Source organism: Ilyonectria robusta (genome assembly GCF_021365365.1).
Source record: "Ilyonectria robusta strain PMI_751 chromosome Unknown BGZ61scaffold_4, whole genome shotgun sequence".
In the NCBI taxonomy this organism is placed as follows: domain Eukaryota; kingdom Fungi; phylum Ascomycota; class Sordariomycetes; order Hypocreales; family Nectriaceae; genus Ilyonectria; species Ilyonectria robusta.
The window spans coordinates 1,023,798-1,036,468 of NW_025764438.1; the positions used below are offsets into that span (position 1 = coordinate 1,023,798).

The 12,671-nt window shown below is 54.3% G+C and overlaps 2 protein-coding genes across 2 annotated transcripts; one reads left to right on the forward strand and one right to left on the reverse strand.

Annotated features, from left to right (window-relative positions):
- Positions 1–204: 204 nt before the first annotated feature.
- Positions 205–1,623, reverse strand: BGZ61DRAFT_413731 (uncharacterized protein). Its single transcript, XM_046243313.1, has 4 exons — positions 1,500–1,623; positions 1,407–1,432; positions 851–1,350; positions 205–793 (listed from the first exon to the last, which is right to left on the reverse strand). Exons 2-4 carry the CDS (start codon positions 1,407–1,409, stop codon positions 241–243), a joined length of 1,056 nt encoding a protein of 351 aa, XP_046108371.1. The 5' UTR covers positions 1,410–1,432; positions 1,500–1,623; the 3' UTR covers positions 205–240.
- Positions 1,624–5,565: 3,942 nt separating this feature from the next.
- Positions 5,566–7,857, forward strand: BGZ61DRAFT_383817 (uncharacterized protein). The gene is made up of 2 exons (XM_046242690.1): positions 5,566–5,706; positions 5,780–7,857. The coding sequence occupies exons 1-2, from the start codon at positions 5,622–5,624 to the stop codon at positions 7,675–7,677; spliced, it is 1,983 nt and encodes a 660-aa protein (XP_046108372.1). The 5' UTR covers positions 5,566–5,621; the 3' UTR covers positions 7,678–7,857.
- Positions 7,858–12,671: the final 4,814 nt, after the last annotated feature.

The following is a 12,671-nucleotide window of genomic DNA, read 5'->3' on the forward strand; positions in this document are numbered from 1 at the left end:
GACCATCCGATCAGTGTCGATTCTCGGGGTCTATCGGACACCCCCTGAGGGCTGTTGAGATCGCGTATCTGGTCAATAGTGACGGCTGCTATTATTGTAAAATTTCTGGACGAATTATAGTATACAACGTAATGGCCATAAAGTTCAAAGTGACGCCTTTACGTTCAAGAATACAATAAAAAAGAAACTCCGTAAATTTGTACCCCGGCTTCTCCTATCCCGAGACAGCGTATCCAAATCCTAAAAGCGGCCTCTTTCAGGTCCCATAATCTCACTGCTACTTGACTCGGAAACCGCAGACCCGGAGCCGAAATTGTCGTTCGCGCCTCGCATGTTGTCTCCCTCTTTGCCAGACCTGTTGCCGTAGTGCACCGCAACCTCGGACGTCTTGAGGATGCCGTTGTACGTCATGATCTCCTCCTCGGAATTGGTTGGCGAGTGGCTTCGAATCTCGGAGCGGCCCTTGATGTCCTTGAGCGGGAACGGCCCGTTTCGGTGGTTGCTTCGAACTGCAGTTCCGTTGCGCGAGCGTTTCGTACCCGACGATCGACCGTATTGATCATTCGAGTACTTTTGGCCGGACGACTTGAGTGCCGAGAAGAATCTGGGGAACCACTTGAGGAACAGAGGTCGCAACGCGGGAGCTGAGGCCGTGATGATGGCTAGATTGGTCTCGACGGCCGAGTAGGTGAAGCGGATATCGTAGGTCGGGTCAAAGTCAGGGGAAGTTGGATCCATGAAATACGATGTCTCGATAATCCATGCAAGACGAAGAATACTCATAACGGTGACACTGCGTATTGGCGTTAGTACAAGGTATCAAGGAGTGAAGCGACAACCAAACACTTACACAGCACCGAGAGCAAACACGCCAATGATGGCAGCTCGGACCTTAAGGGGCAACTTGAGACCTAGGAAGATCCAGAACGGCAAAATAAGCGCCAGTATGTCGGTCAAGATTGTCAGGGCTCCCGTGGCAATATAAAAGGCGCTGGTATCGAAACAGGTCCCATCGGGAGGGTTGGGCGACGCCCGCATCCAGAAATACGAGACGGGAGAGCACTGGAAGATGGCGCAGATGAAGATGGCGACCATGAGGGCCAGGTTGAAGGCGAGCAGGCTGTAGATGGCGTATCGGACCTCTTTTTTCTGCCCGCCGAGCCGCAGGAGGAACAGGAGCACCGATGTCTTGACGATGGCCAAGATGGGGTTGTAGAGTATCTGGATGATAAAGTTCCACTGCTGTCCGAGGACTACGTCGGCTTGAGGAGGAATATCGCGAAGATGGACGCCAAGAAAGGCTGTGCGCATAGACTTCCACGAACAACCAGTTTCCGTGATGGATAGAGCCTAAAGGGGGTGGTGAGTTTCTTGTTTCTCGAGTCTTCAGATAATAGGAGGCGCACCATTGCTATAGTGATGAGTAAATCGTCTAAACCACCACGCTTTGGTTAGCACACACTTCGTCGCAAAACGTTGCTGTCGTGGGGAAAACGTACCGTATCCATATTGCTTAGTTGAGAATCGTCCGTAGATTCGAAGCGCAAAGACAACCAGAGCCAGTGCCGGGAAGAAGAATAGGATGAAGAAGCCGATATGTTGTAGACGCGAGTATGGGTACTTGTAATGGCCAGAACCAGCGTCATCTTCAGTTGCCCTAGAGTACACCGTCTGCGCCCAGAACACGAGTGCCTCGTGCCTCATGGTGTCGTCGTGGGTGATGTTGAATGAGCCACCAACACCGATGTTCCTTTCAGAGAGCCTGCTCGCCAAGGTAGTATAGCGACGAAAGCGATATCACCGTCACACATTTACCAAACCACTGGCGGGGGAAAAGAGCGAAACAGAACAGAAGTCCATCACCGAGGGAGTGGGAGCGGGATCAGGCTGGTCAGATCTATAAGACGCCGCAGCGTGACCCAGCTTCTCGGGGGGCGCCAGGGCACAGGAGACGAACAAGAGCAGGCCAGCACCCTCCACCCGGGCTAGTGTGTGACATGCTGGGACGACGCTTCAAACACGATTCTCGCAGGACAGACCGGAAGCAGCCCAGACCGCACCAGTCGAGACCAGGCGGGTTTTGGAGACGCAGAAGGCGTCGGCGAGGTAGCAGCACGCCCCAACCGCGGCGTGGAGATGCGGAACCGAGGCGGCTGGATTTGATCCATACAGATCCAGCCGAGGAGGAGTAGAGACCAAACAGAGTTCGCGGTGAGAAGGGGGAGCGCGGATGCGGCCCCAGTTGCATTGCCCGTTCTAGGCATGGACGCATGCTGCCAGATCGAGGAGGGACAACATATCGAAGTGGAACGACGGGCGGGGAGCAGCACAGGAACGGAGGACTCGCATCGGACAAGGCCTATCCAGGGAATCATCTCGGGCATGGTCCAGGGATGTGGTTCTAGGTTCATGATCCCAGGGGTTGTTGGTTGTAGGGGAGTCTCCCAGGGCATCGGCATCAGCATCAGCCATCAGGGGAACTTGGGTGGCGATGACGACCGAGTTCCGGTCCCTGTCGAAGTCTGCATATTGTGTGAGTGTGAGTGAGTGTGTGTGTGTGTGTACTATTACATGCTGCATGGCTGCAGTACCCAGCACACACTATCATCCGCCTGCAGCTCGCCCTGAATCCCACGCCCACGTCAGAGCCAGAAGGGCTTGGCCGGTGAGCTTGGCCGGTCGACAAGACATGGTGGGTTGTCCCCTGCATCATGTTGGTAGGCAGCCCTTTGAACGAACGTCTGGGATTCAGTCGGTCGGCACCTGGCGAGGAGAGGAGAGTTCTTTAGCGGATACGCTCTCGCGGCAGGGCTCTTGAGGCGAAGGAGGGCATACTGCAGAGTCCGTACTCCGTATGTCTCGGGTGTAATTACATGTTACAACGGACTCGACCTGAGAAACATCCAGTATCCGTCGACGAGACGAGCGAAGGATGGCTCCTGGCACATGTCTCGCCACCATAATAGCCCGACATTGCTAGCCAGCCAAGCATCATATCAGCCCTCATCCTTTCTAGGCTCGCGCCATCAAATGTGGACAATTCGGACAAGATACAGGCGCATTGGCCAGTACCGGAAGCATAGCCACGAGGTGACGCGCATGTTTCTTCTCAAAGAGGCATCGCTGGACGTCTCTCGCAGGGTGCAATTGGCTAGGAGATTAATTACAGGCTGTTGGCCCGGGCTGTTCGGAGACTGTTGGTGGCTTGTTGGTTGGTGTTCTGACAGGTTGGGCGCAACGCGATGATACTCTACCAGGTAGTACTACACCCAAATCACCCGATGGATGGCTCTACCGCCTCGGCCAGGGTACGATGACAACAGAGTTCAAATAGTGCCAAGACTCAAACCGCAATTCCTCCTCCAATGCCGTGGTTTAGGATTGTCCAGGGGTCGCGGGCGCCCACTTGGTTCCTCTCAGCCCTAGCCTCTAGCCTGGAAGCTGCTCCATCTCATCTCACTCGCGAGCCCTGGAAGGCGGCTATTCTGGATGATCTGCCACGGCCGGGGGATCCTTGCTGATCGTTGGGCCTTGGCCAGGACGGACCATGGACGTTCTGGGTACGTCAAGCACGCTCCCGACGGAGCGAAGCAAAAAAAGTGGTTGGCATCGCAGCGAAACGACAATCGAGATAACGCGATGAGATGCAGACATGCAGAGCGGCGGCACAACTGAACTGCCATGGCGAGATCGATTGACTATTTACAGCCAGTTCGAGCAGCGGGACTTTATGCAGCACTTTATACGGCACACCATGGCATCTCATCCACCACAACGGCATTCACGAAACCGGCATAGCCAACGCCTCAACCCCAGAGAAACGGCCGCACTACTACGTAGTACTTTACTTAGCACACTCAAGCGGGGGATGTTTCTGCCTCCCCCACCAACTTCAGACAGCCATCGTCGGGGTTCGTGTGCGCTGTACTGACGGAGCGAGGAGCTGAAGGTTACAGTCCGCTATAGGCCCGGGTGGACCGGCGAGAGATCCAAGCTTGTCGTCAGCAAAACAAGGAAGCCCGCTGCGCGTGGACTACTATGTACGGAGCGTAGTAGATATTTCCATGACCCCTGCAAGCTGAACGCAGCCGGGAGATCACAGAGATCCATCCATCCATCCATCCACCCCAGCCCGGATGAGCGATATATCATACGCGCTTTAAGTATGCGCCGGGATCGAACGCGACGAACCCGAAGCCGACTTGTACGAGGGCCTCATCGTCCGAGACGTCCGGCATTGGGGTCCAGGGTGTGTTGAAGATGGGAAATTTGAAAACGGCCGCTTCCCTAGTCGTTGTGGCTGGCAACTTGACCAAAACCGGGTTAACAAGCAGCCAAACGTCAATGGAACATGGTGCCGGATACGGAGTAGTCCTGGAGAGGACTCATGGTTAAGTCCAAGAGAACATGGCTAACAAACCCTAAAACCCCGGATCGTGGCTTAGTTTCCACAACCTTTTGTCTATCCGTCTGTTCAGCGGCCAAAACTCTACTCCATCTCTATGCCTCGCCTGATGAGGAGTCCATCATGGGCCTCGCTTAACACATTCCCCTGGCAATCCCCCGCCGGGGACCAGGGCGAGCCGTGAGAGCCACCCCCGCGAAGCCCGAGACCCCCCTCTCGGCCACCATAGCCCACCTTGTAAGTAACTTAAGCAGGTCGAGCTCGATCTGGAAGCACGTCTTCGTGTACGACCGGGGCTTCTGGAAGACTCCCTGTTCAGCTCTGCCAACGGCACTTGGCCGGGATATCTCCAGGGATATCTCCAGGGATATCTCCAGGGATATAACCTAGACCAAGGCATTTGTCCCCGGCACCGATGAAACGTCACGGGCTCCTGTGGGCGCAGCACATGGCAGAAGCCCGGTCGACTTGCCACGCGGGTGCCCATGAAGCATCTCCAACGAGGCCAATTGAAGCTTTTGAGAGAAAGTCTGTTCCCCTGAGTCCCAAGCTAGCGGATAGTGACAGAAGTCTGTCTGCCTTCTACGAACTATCGAAGGTTATCATGCCTGACCTGGTTGATTCTGGAATCATCATGCAGGAACATTGAGGGAGCAATGCTACCTGAGCGACGAGTCGGCCGGATGCCCCATCTACTCGGCCAGGCCAAGACACTCGACCAACCAACTAGTCTCGCACACGGCTTGCAGGCCCTGCGTACTATGCAATTTGTTGTGCTTGCGTTGGCTCTTCACCTTGTAGTCGGCAGAGAATCCTGCCGACTTGCCGGCCTCCGTTCGCCTCGGGAAACAACCTGGCCCATGGAACCTTTGCCCTCATGCCATGCCATGCCATGCTCCCATGTTCCAGTTGAATGCCCCGTAGCAGACCAACATGTACCACTACACTGGTAAATGAGTCCTGCCCTTCTCGTCGTTGCTCCGAGAAGCATTGGCTCCAGGGTTCGCAGTAGGCATAGATAGCCCATGATTGACATCTCCGGGCGATCCACCCCCGTCGTCGTCCGGTCTTGTACGCTGCATGCCGCCCGCTTGGTCTTCGTATAGATACGCATGTATCCCTCCTTCGGTGTTGAACCTTCCTCTCTAGCTCACCCTCATCGACTAGACCGAGTGACTGTTGGATACTACCCACCTTGCATCCTCGCGTGGCCACCATGTCCGTCACCCGGTTCCTCACATACGCCGCACTTGCTGGCGCGGCCTTTGCCCAGACAATTGTTGTCGATGGCGAGGAAATCGGTGCGTCTTCCTAATGGATCCTGCCTGTCCAACGTGGCTTTGCAGCATCACCCTCGCTAACATTTGACACTAGATGCTGATGACGCCGTCATCGCTCCCGCTGCTGAGGAGATGATGAGCTCCTCCAGCAACGCCACGGCAGCTCTCTTCAATGACGAGACCATCCAGCTCACTGACGCTGTCCTGGCCAACCTCACAGACCTCGAACTGTCTCACATCGATCTGTTCCAGTTCGACGATGACAGCGAGGCGACCGTGAAGAGGCGGAGCGCCTTTGGCAGCTGCAAGACTGCCCCCGGCGATGCTCTCTTCCCCAGCCCATCCGTCTGGAAGGTCTTTAGCCTTCTGACCGGCGGTGCTGTCCAGAAGACGGTCCCCTTCGCCTCGGTCTGCTACCACAACTTTGGCAACTATGATGCCGCCGAGTGCGAGTATATCTCCAACAACTGGTACAACGGCTCTTACATCCAGACCGAGGACCGCACTGCCATCAATGCAATTCTCTTCGAGGACCTCACCTGCGTGCCCCCCAGCCTCTTCACTGCTGGCACTAGCTGTGAGATTGGCGGTCACCCCCTGTACAGCATTGATGCCACTTGCGTCTCTCACATCCAACTTGCCATCAACCTGGCCCGCAGCTTGAACCTCCGTCTTGTCGTCAAGAACACCGGCCACGACTTCGGTGCCAAGTCTACCGGATACGGTGCTCTGTCCATCTGGACTCACAACCTCAAGTCGGTCCAGTTCTACAAGTCTTACAAGCAAGGCAGCTACAAGGGCCCCGCCTTCAAGATGGGTGCTGGTGTCCAGGCCTACGAGGCTTACAAGGCTGCCTACGACAACGGCGTCACCATTGTTGGTGGAGAGGGCCAGACCGTCGGTGTCATGGGTGGGTATATCCTCGGCGGTGGCCACTCTCCTCTCTCTGGAATCTACGGTCTTGCTTGCGATCAAGTCCTGGCCTTTGAAGTTGTCACTGCCGATGGCCGCTTCGTCACTGCCAGCGAGCAGAGCAACCCCGATCTCTTCTGGGCTCTCCGCGGCGGTGGTGGCGGCACTTACGGTGTCGTGACATCCGCTATTGTTAAGGCCTACCCCAAGATCAAAGCTGTTTCGACCATGACCTTCACTCTCACCTCTGGTACTGGCAATGTCACCGATGCCATGTTCTGGAAGGCCGTCCACAGCTACTGGAAGCGCTTCCCTGAGTGGGCCCGCGACAACGCCAACTACGAGTACTTCATCATTTCTAACATTGGAACTGGTTTCAACTTTGCCATGTCTCCCTGGTTTGCTCCCGGCATGACTGTGGCTCAGCTCAAGGCACTTGTCGCTCCCATGTTCGCCGAGTGGGCCGAGATTGGCATTGAGATTGAACCCGTGTACAAGGAGTACACCGACTTCTACCCTGCTTGGAAGAACTCTTTCCCTCTTGAACCTTGGGGTTCCTCCACTATCCGCCAGGGTAGCCGTCTCTTCCCCTCTAACAACTGGGCGAACGACACCATCATCGAGGACACCCTTGAGGTTGTCAAGGGTACTATTGAGGACGGCTGCTACTTCATCGGCTTCAACACTTTCACTGGTGTCAAGGGATACCCCAACAATGCCGCTAACCCTGCCTGGCGCACTGCATTGCTCCACGGTATCGGTGCTACCTTCTGGGCCGATGATGCTGATGAGGCTACCAAGAAGGCCGCCTCCGACAAGCTCACAGACAACTACGTCGCCAAGTGGCGTGCCATCACCCCAGGCGCGGGTGCATACATGAGTGAGTCGGATTACAGAGAGCCCGACTTCACCCAGTCTTTCTGGGGTTCCAACTATGAGATGGCTCTTTCGATGAAGGAGAAGTGGGATCCCCGTGAAGTCTTCTACGCCACCAATGCCGTTGGCTCGGAGAAGTGGGAGCTTCAGGACAAGATCTGGGGCAACCTCCCCAACCAGAACAGCAAGCTCTGCCGTGCGTAAATAATGTACTGTGATTGGGGTGACGCGCTGGTGTAACTATGGAATCTCCAGTTCATATGCCTCGGCGAATATGACGCTGGGGGAGTGTATAAAGACAATCATGTATATAACCGGTATATGGGACAACTTAAATTTCCTCCTGTACATAAATTATTAGACAATTATCAATTATACCTTTAATATCACTTGCCCCTGTATCAACCTCCGAATATCCCATGCAGTCTCCCATGTCAATTCATGAGCAGCAGTCCCTAACTATCTAATACTACGCTGCAACTAGGAACCAAGACATAACCGTACGGGATCCAGTGGTCACTAATAAACATTACATACTACTAAGATATGCCTCTTAAAATTCCACGAAGCTATCCCTAGATTATAGGGCTATTGTAGATGCTCATTGAGCGTGGCGTTAGATGACCCAAATGATGGCTTTTCCATCAACTGGCTGCCTGTCCGCCGATGTGAGCACTGAGGCCAGAGATAGACACAAAAGCGACTCTCCGAACAGCACTGTCTTTCTTCTTCCTAGCCTTTGCTCTCTTCCTTCGTTTTTAAAAAACACACCGCCTGCCATTTGGCTCTCCAGCGCCATCCTCAGGTAATTTTGGAGCCATTGCAGCTTTTTTTCGTCAATACACCGGGAGGATCTCGTGAGGATGGGGTTCTAATTATGAGATGGCGCCGAAGAAAGAGACAAGTTGGATCCTTGTGAGGCTTCTGGTAATCAATCCGATCAGCTTTGAGAAGTAGGACCTTTGAAAGCTGGCCTAGGGCAACTTCGTGAGCTGAAGTAGTAGGCTTCATTGCAATGGGCTAGGACGACGAGAGATGTCAGCCCCTCTTGTATTATATCACCCAGGATAAGGCTATTGTCTCCATGTAGCAAGCTTATTATCTACAGTTGGCAGGGCCGTTGACTACACACAGCAAGGCAATTGTCTACAGTTATCAAGGTTGAAGACAGAGGGTTGAAGTGAAGATTTAGGCAAAGGTCATTATCCAACAACTTTATTGCTAAGCTACTGTCTCTTCTGGCGCTGGATGTAGTACTAAATGTATATCTCTATTATTTGCAAGTACCGCATGGCTTTGATCCATCTGATGATGATATCAAGTAGAGCTAAAAACAAAACAAAAAAACAAATAAAATACTCATATATGTGCATAATAATTGTAAGTGGAATGGTTGGAGTTGAAGGCTTGCAGTTGATGTGACGGATGCGGGAGAGTGGGAGCTGGCTAGATTTTGGCGACCAAGCTCTCGTACCTTCAGACATGTTCAACCCAGATGCTGATCGGTTTAGAGTAGATATACTGTGGAATTTGGTAGATATCTCCGTTTGATCATTTCACTTCAAGAGGAGAGATCCATCTCAGTTGAGGCATACCTTAGCGTGCAACTACTATGTGCAAACAACACAGTTGTATGCCTAACTGCGAGCTTGGCTACAATTTGGTCAACCTCATCTCCATCCAAACCTGTAGCCGTCCTTCCGGCGCGTGCGCACAAAGACTTGCGTCCTTTCTCGTCGCTGCCCTCAACATCATCCCCACACCCCATTTGGTCAACTAATCGGTGACAACTCTCCGACCTCCCTCAGCTCAATAACTTTTGAGTCCCTGATTTTATGCCGCCCTCTCTAACGCCGAGAAGCCTCATAGGTGAGGGGTATCCGAAGGAGCCGTGCGCAAACATTGTATCCTCACTTGTTGTCTTTCCTTCTTTATTTAACTTCATGTTCATCATCGTATTGTGCTGTCCAGTTAAAATGGTCGGGCGTCGAGGTACTCTTGTGCCTTGGCCCAGGCTGCCTTGTCCGCTTTTGAAAGTTCTTGGTCTCTCAGAGTCTGGACGCCCTTGTTGAGCGCATCAACAAAGGCACAAGCAGTTCGGAAGTCCTCAGTCAGAGCCTCGGCAAATGGCACAAAGGTCTCGGGGAATTCTTGCAGCCGCTTTGCCCGTGCCTGCTTATCGTCACTGGCCTCGTCTTCGTCGAAAAATGTTCGGACGGCGATGCCAAGTCCAATGTCGGGCTCGGTCAGGAAAGGGAGTCTTGGATAGCGTTAGTCGTTGTGTTTTGTAGACATCAAATTGAACTTACCTCTGGCTGATTTCCAACTGATCATTCCTTTCGCGCTTGGATTGAGCGTACAGGAACATTGATGCGACAATGGCCTCGACCAGGTCGCGGTTGGATTCTCGTACGGTTGATGACAGAGACCGGAACACCAAAAGACTCTTGTTAAGAGGACCAGTGTATCCGTAAACCTGGTGTCGCAGCTTCAATAGGGATGCGCACTGGCTGATGAGAACCAAGCTTGACTTCTCCTCGTCTGTGCCCTTCCTGGGCAGGCCTGGCTGGTCCTGGACATAGGTTCCGTTCAACAGGCCAAATCGAATAAGCTCAAATGCGAGAAGGGCGGCCTCATCAACGCCGGGCACGTCCGGCTGGTCTTCATTGGAATCCTTGATGGCGAGGATCGTCGTAGCTAGCGCATTGCCCCAATCGGTGAGCTTGTGCTCATCGTTGACGTAGCCTCGGAGGTGGAGAAATCGCCAAATGGCGATCGAAGTTACCATCTCGGTGCTATCGATGCCCTTGATAGGCTTTTCCTTGGGGAAAGTATTCTTGACGAAGTCAAAGTTGGCGAGCGCCAAGACCTCGAGTGCAACAGGACCGGCAAAGTTGGCAGGCAGGAAGGTGGTGACATCATTAAGCTTGACGTTCCAGCTGGCTGCTTGTTGTGAAGGAGGAGGCTGAAGAGATCGGTGGTTGATGGTGTGAGAGAACTTCGGGTCGTACCAGACCCGCATCTTGATGGTCTTGTGCTGAATACCGCGGTGGAGTCTGGGAATGAGGAGGGCCAGAGCTTGTTCCTTGATGGGAACCACCTGCTTCGTGACTAGGTTCTTGTACTGGTCCGAGGCGACGCCGTCGAGGGTTGGCTGGATAATGATCTGGCCATGAGTGATAGCGCTCAGCAGGCGAGGCCCAATTAGGCCGGTGTTGACATAGTGGAAGAGCTCGGCAGGCAGCTGGAGTCCGAGGTATTCATGGTTGTCCTTGGTTAGGCGCTCGGAGTCGTTGACACGAATCTCGCCACTCTCTGCAATGTAAACGAAGTGGTTCACGGCCATTCTCGCCCTGTGGTACTTGTCGAGCCAGTTGGGGTCCTTGTTTTGGAGGATGTCGTTGAAGCTAGCGCAGGCAGTAGCGACGCTATTTTCCGAAGTCCTCATGAGATTGGCGGCAGTCGAGATGTTGTAGTCGGAGTACATGGAGTTCTCCAAGAGCGCGGGGAAAGGGGGGAGGAAAGAGGTGCCCGACATGAGGTATGAGTCGATGAATCTCTGCTCGCTGGCGGTGGGCGTGAGGCTGCGCATGACCTTCTTCTTGGAGATGGCAGTGACAGTCTTAGCATCCCAATCAAAGCTGCGGATGACCGAGTCCTTGACGGGATACAACAGAAGCTCCTGCGAGCCCATGACGCCCGAGCACTGGTCGGAGTCGATCATTTCAAAGTAGGCGAGCTGCACCTGGTTAGAATTGCAGATCGCAAGAACATATGTCGGCACGAACCTGGGCGCAAGCGGTGTACGGAGCTACCAAGAAATGGAGTCCCCGGCCCTTGATGATTCTCTGGAGCATGGGGTAGAGGTTTTGCATGCGAAAAGCCCCTATTGTATTGTTCAGTCAGTACAGTGCGCATGACAACCACAATAGTCGACGCACCTGGGTTGGCGCCAAATGTCGTCACGGCCTCCTCGGCTGCCGTCTTAGAGTACAAGTCCCAGGCCTCGTCCGTCTTCTTGTTGGCCTTGAGGCCGCGGTCGAGAGAGATGTCATCCTGTCCGGATACGGACTGGCCGTCGAAAATGAAGAAGGGGGTGATGTTGTGCTTCGCCCAGAGATCTAGGTTGTCATTGATGTGTGCTTCGATGCCAGTCAGGCCGCCGAGCGCAGACAGGAGAGGTTCGTGGGAGGGAGCATTATCGAGGAGCTGGTTGAGGTAGTAGGTCGCATCGACGGCAAGGGCGCATTGTTCGAGCTCGGAAATGTCGTGGGTGCTGTGACGTAGAGTCAGCGCAAAAGCTCAAGTGGGAGTCAAGAGCGACGGCAATACGTACGACGCCTGGTCGTTGATCCAGGAATCCTCAACAAGGACTAGAGGAGCGGTCAGCACATGCTACACGGGGAGGCCATCGTCTACGTGTTGCGTGGAGGCCAGGATGTTGGAGTCGACGACTCGGCATGGCGCTTGGGGCGTAGGTTGATTAAGGAGAGGTGGACGAAGCTCGTCAAGAGCAGCTAGAGCTGCAATTGAGCTTAGATTCGCCGTGACGGCTTCCCCTAGGAAGCCAACAGGCTACGTTGAAGCTAGCTGCGCCGAGACGAAGCTCACACGACCACAATGCTGGCACTCTGGCTACAGGCTCGGGGCCAACGGCCAACCCAGCTCAGTGGTCTCACCACGCCAGACACGCAGCAGGCAAGCAGGAGGCAAAACACAGGAGAGGCTTGGACTCAGACTCACACGGCATCTCGAACAGCTCACTGCGACTCAGTCAAGCGCCCGTGGATCTCGAGTTACCGGCGTCGAAAACCGGTGGCCAGGGAATTTTCAGGAGAGGGCGATCCGCGGACAAGGTTCGGTCGGTCGTTCGACGGGGGGGGGCAGAGGCGAGCGGAAGCTGGCTGTTGGCGGGCAAACCAAACCAAAGAACAAAGGATGGGGATGGGGATGGCGGGGTTGAGCACAGCACGGAGGGAGCTGGAGGGAAACAAGCGGCGCAGCTCTAGGGAGGAAGGAGGCGGAGGCGGGGGAGGAGAGGAGGGCCTTTTGGGGGAGGGAAGGCACGAGGGAGGAAGTTCCGGATGGAAGGCGGCGTGTCGGAGGGAGAGAGAGAAAGAGAGGCAGAGCAGGGGAGGCAGTGACAAACGGATGGATCGCTTTTTGCCAAAGGTTTCGGGTGAGGCTAAGGTAGGTAG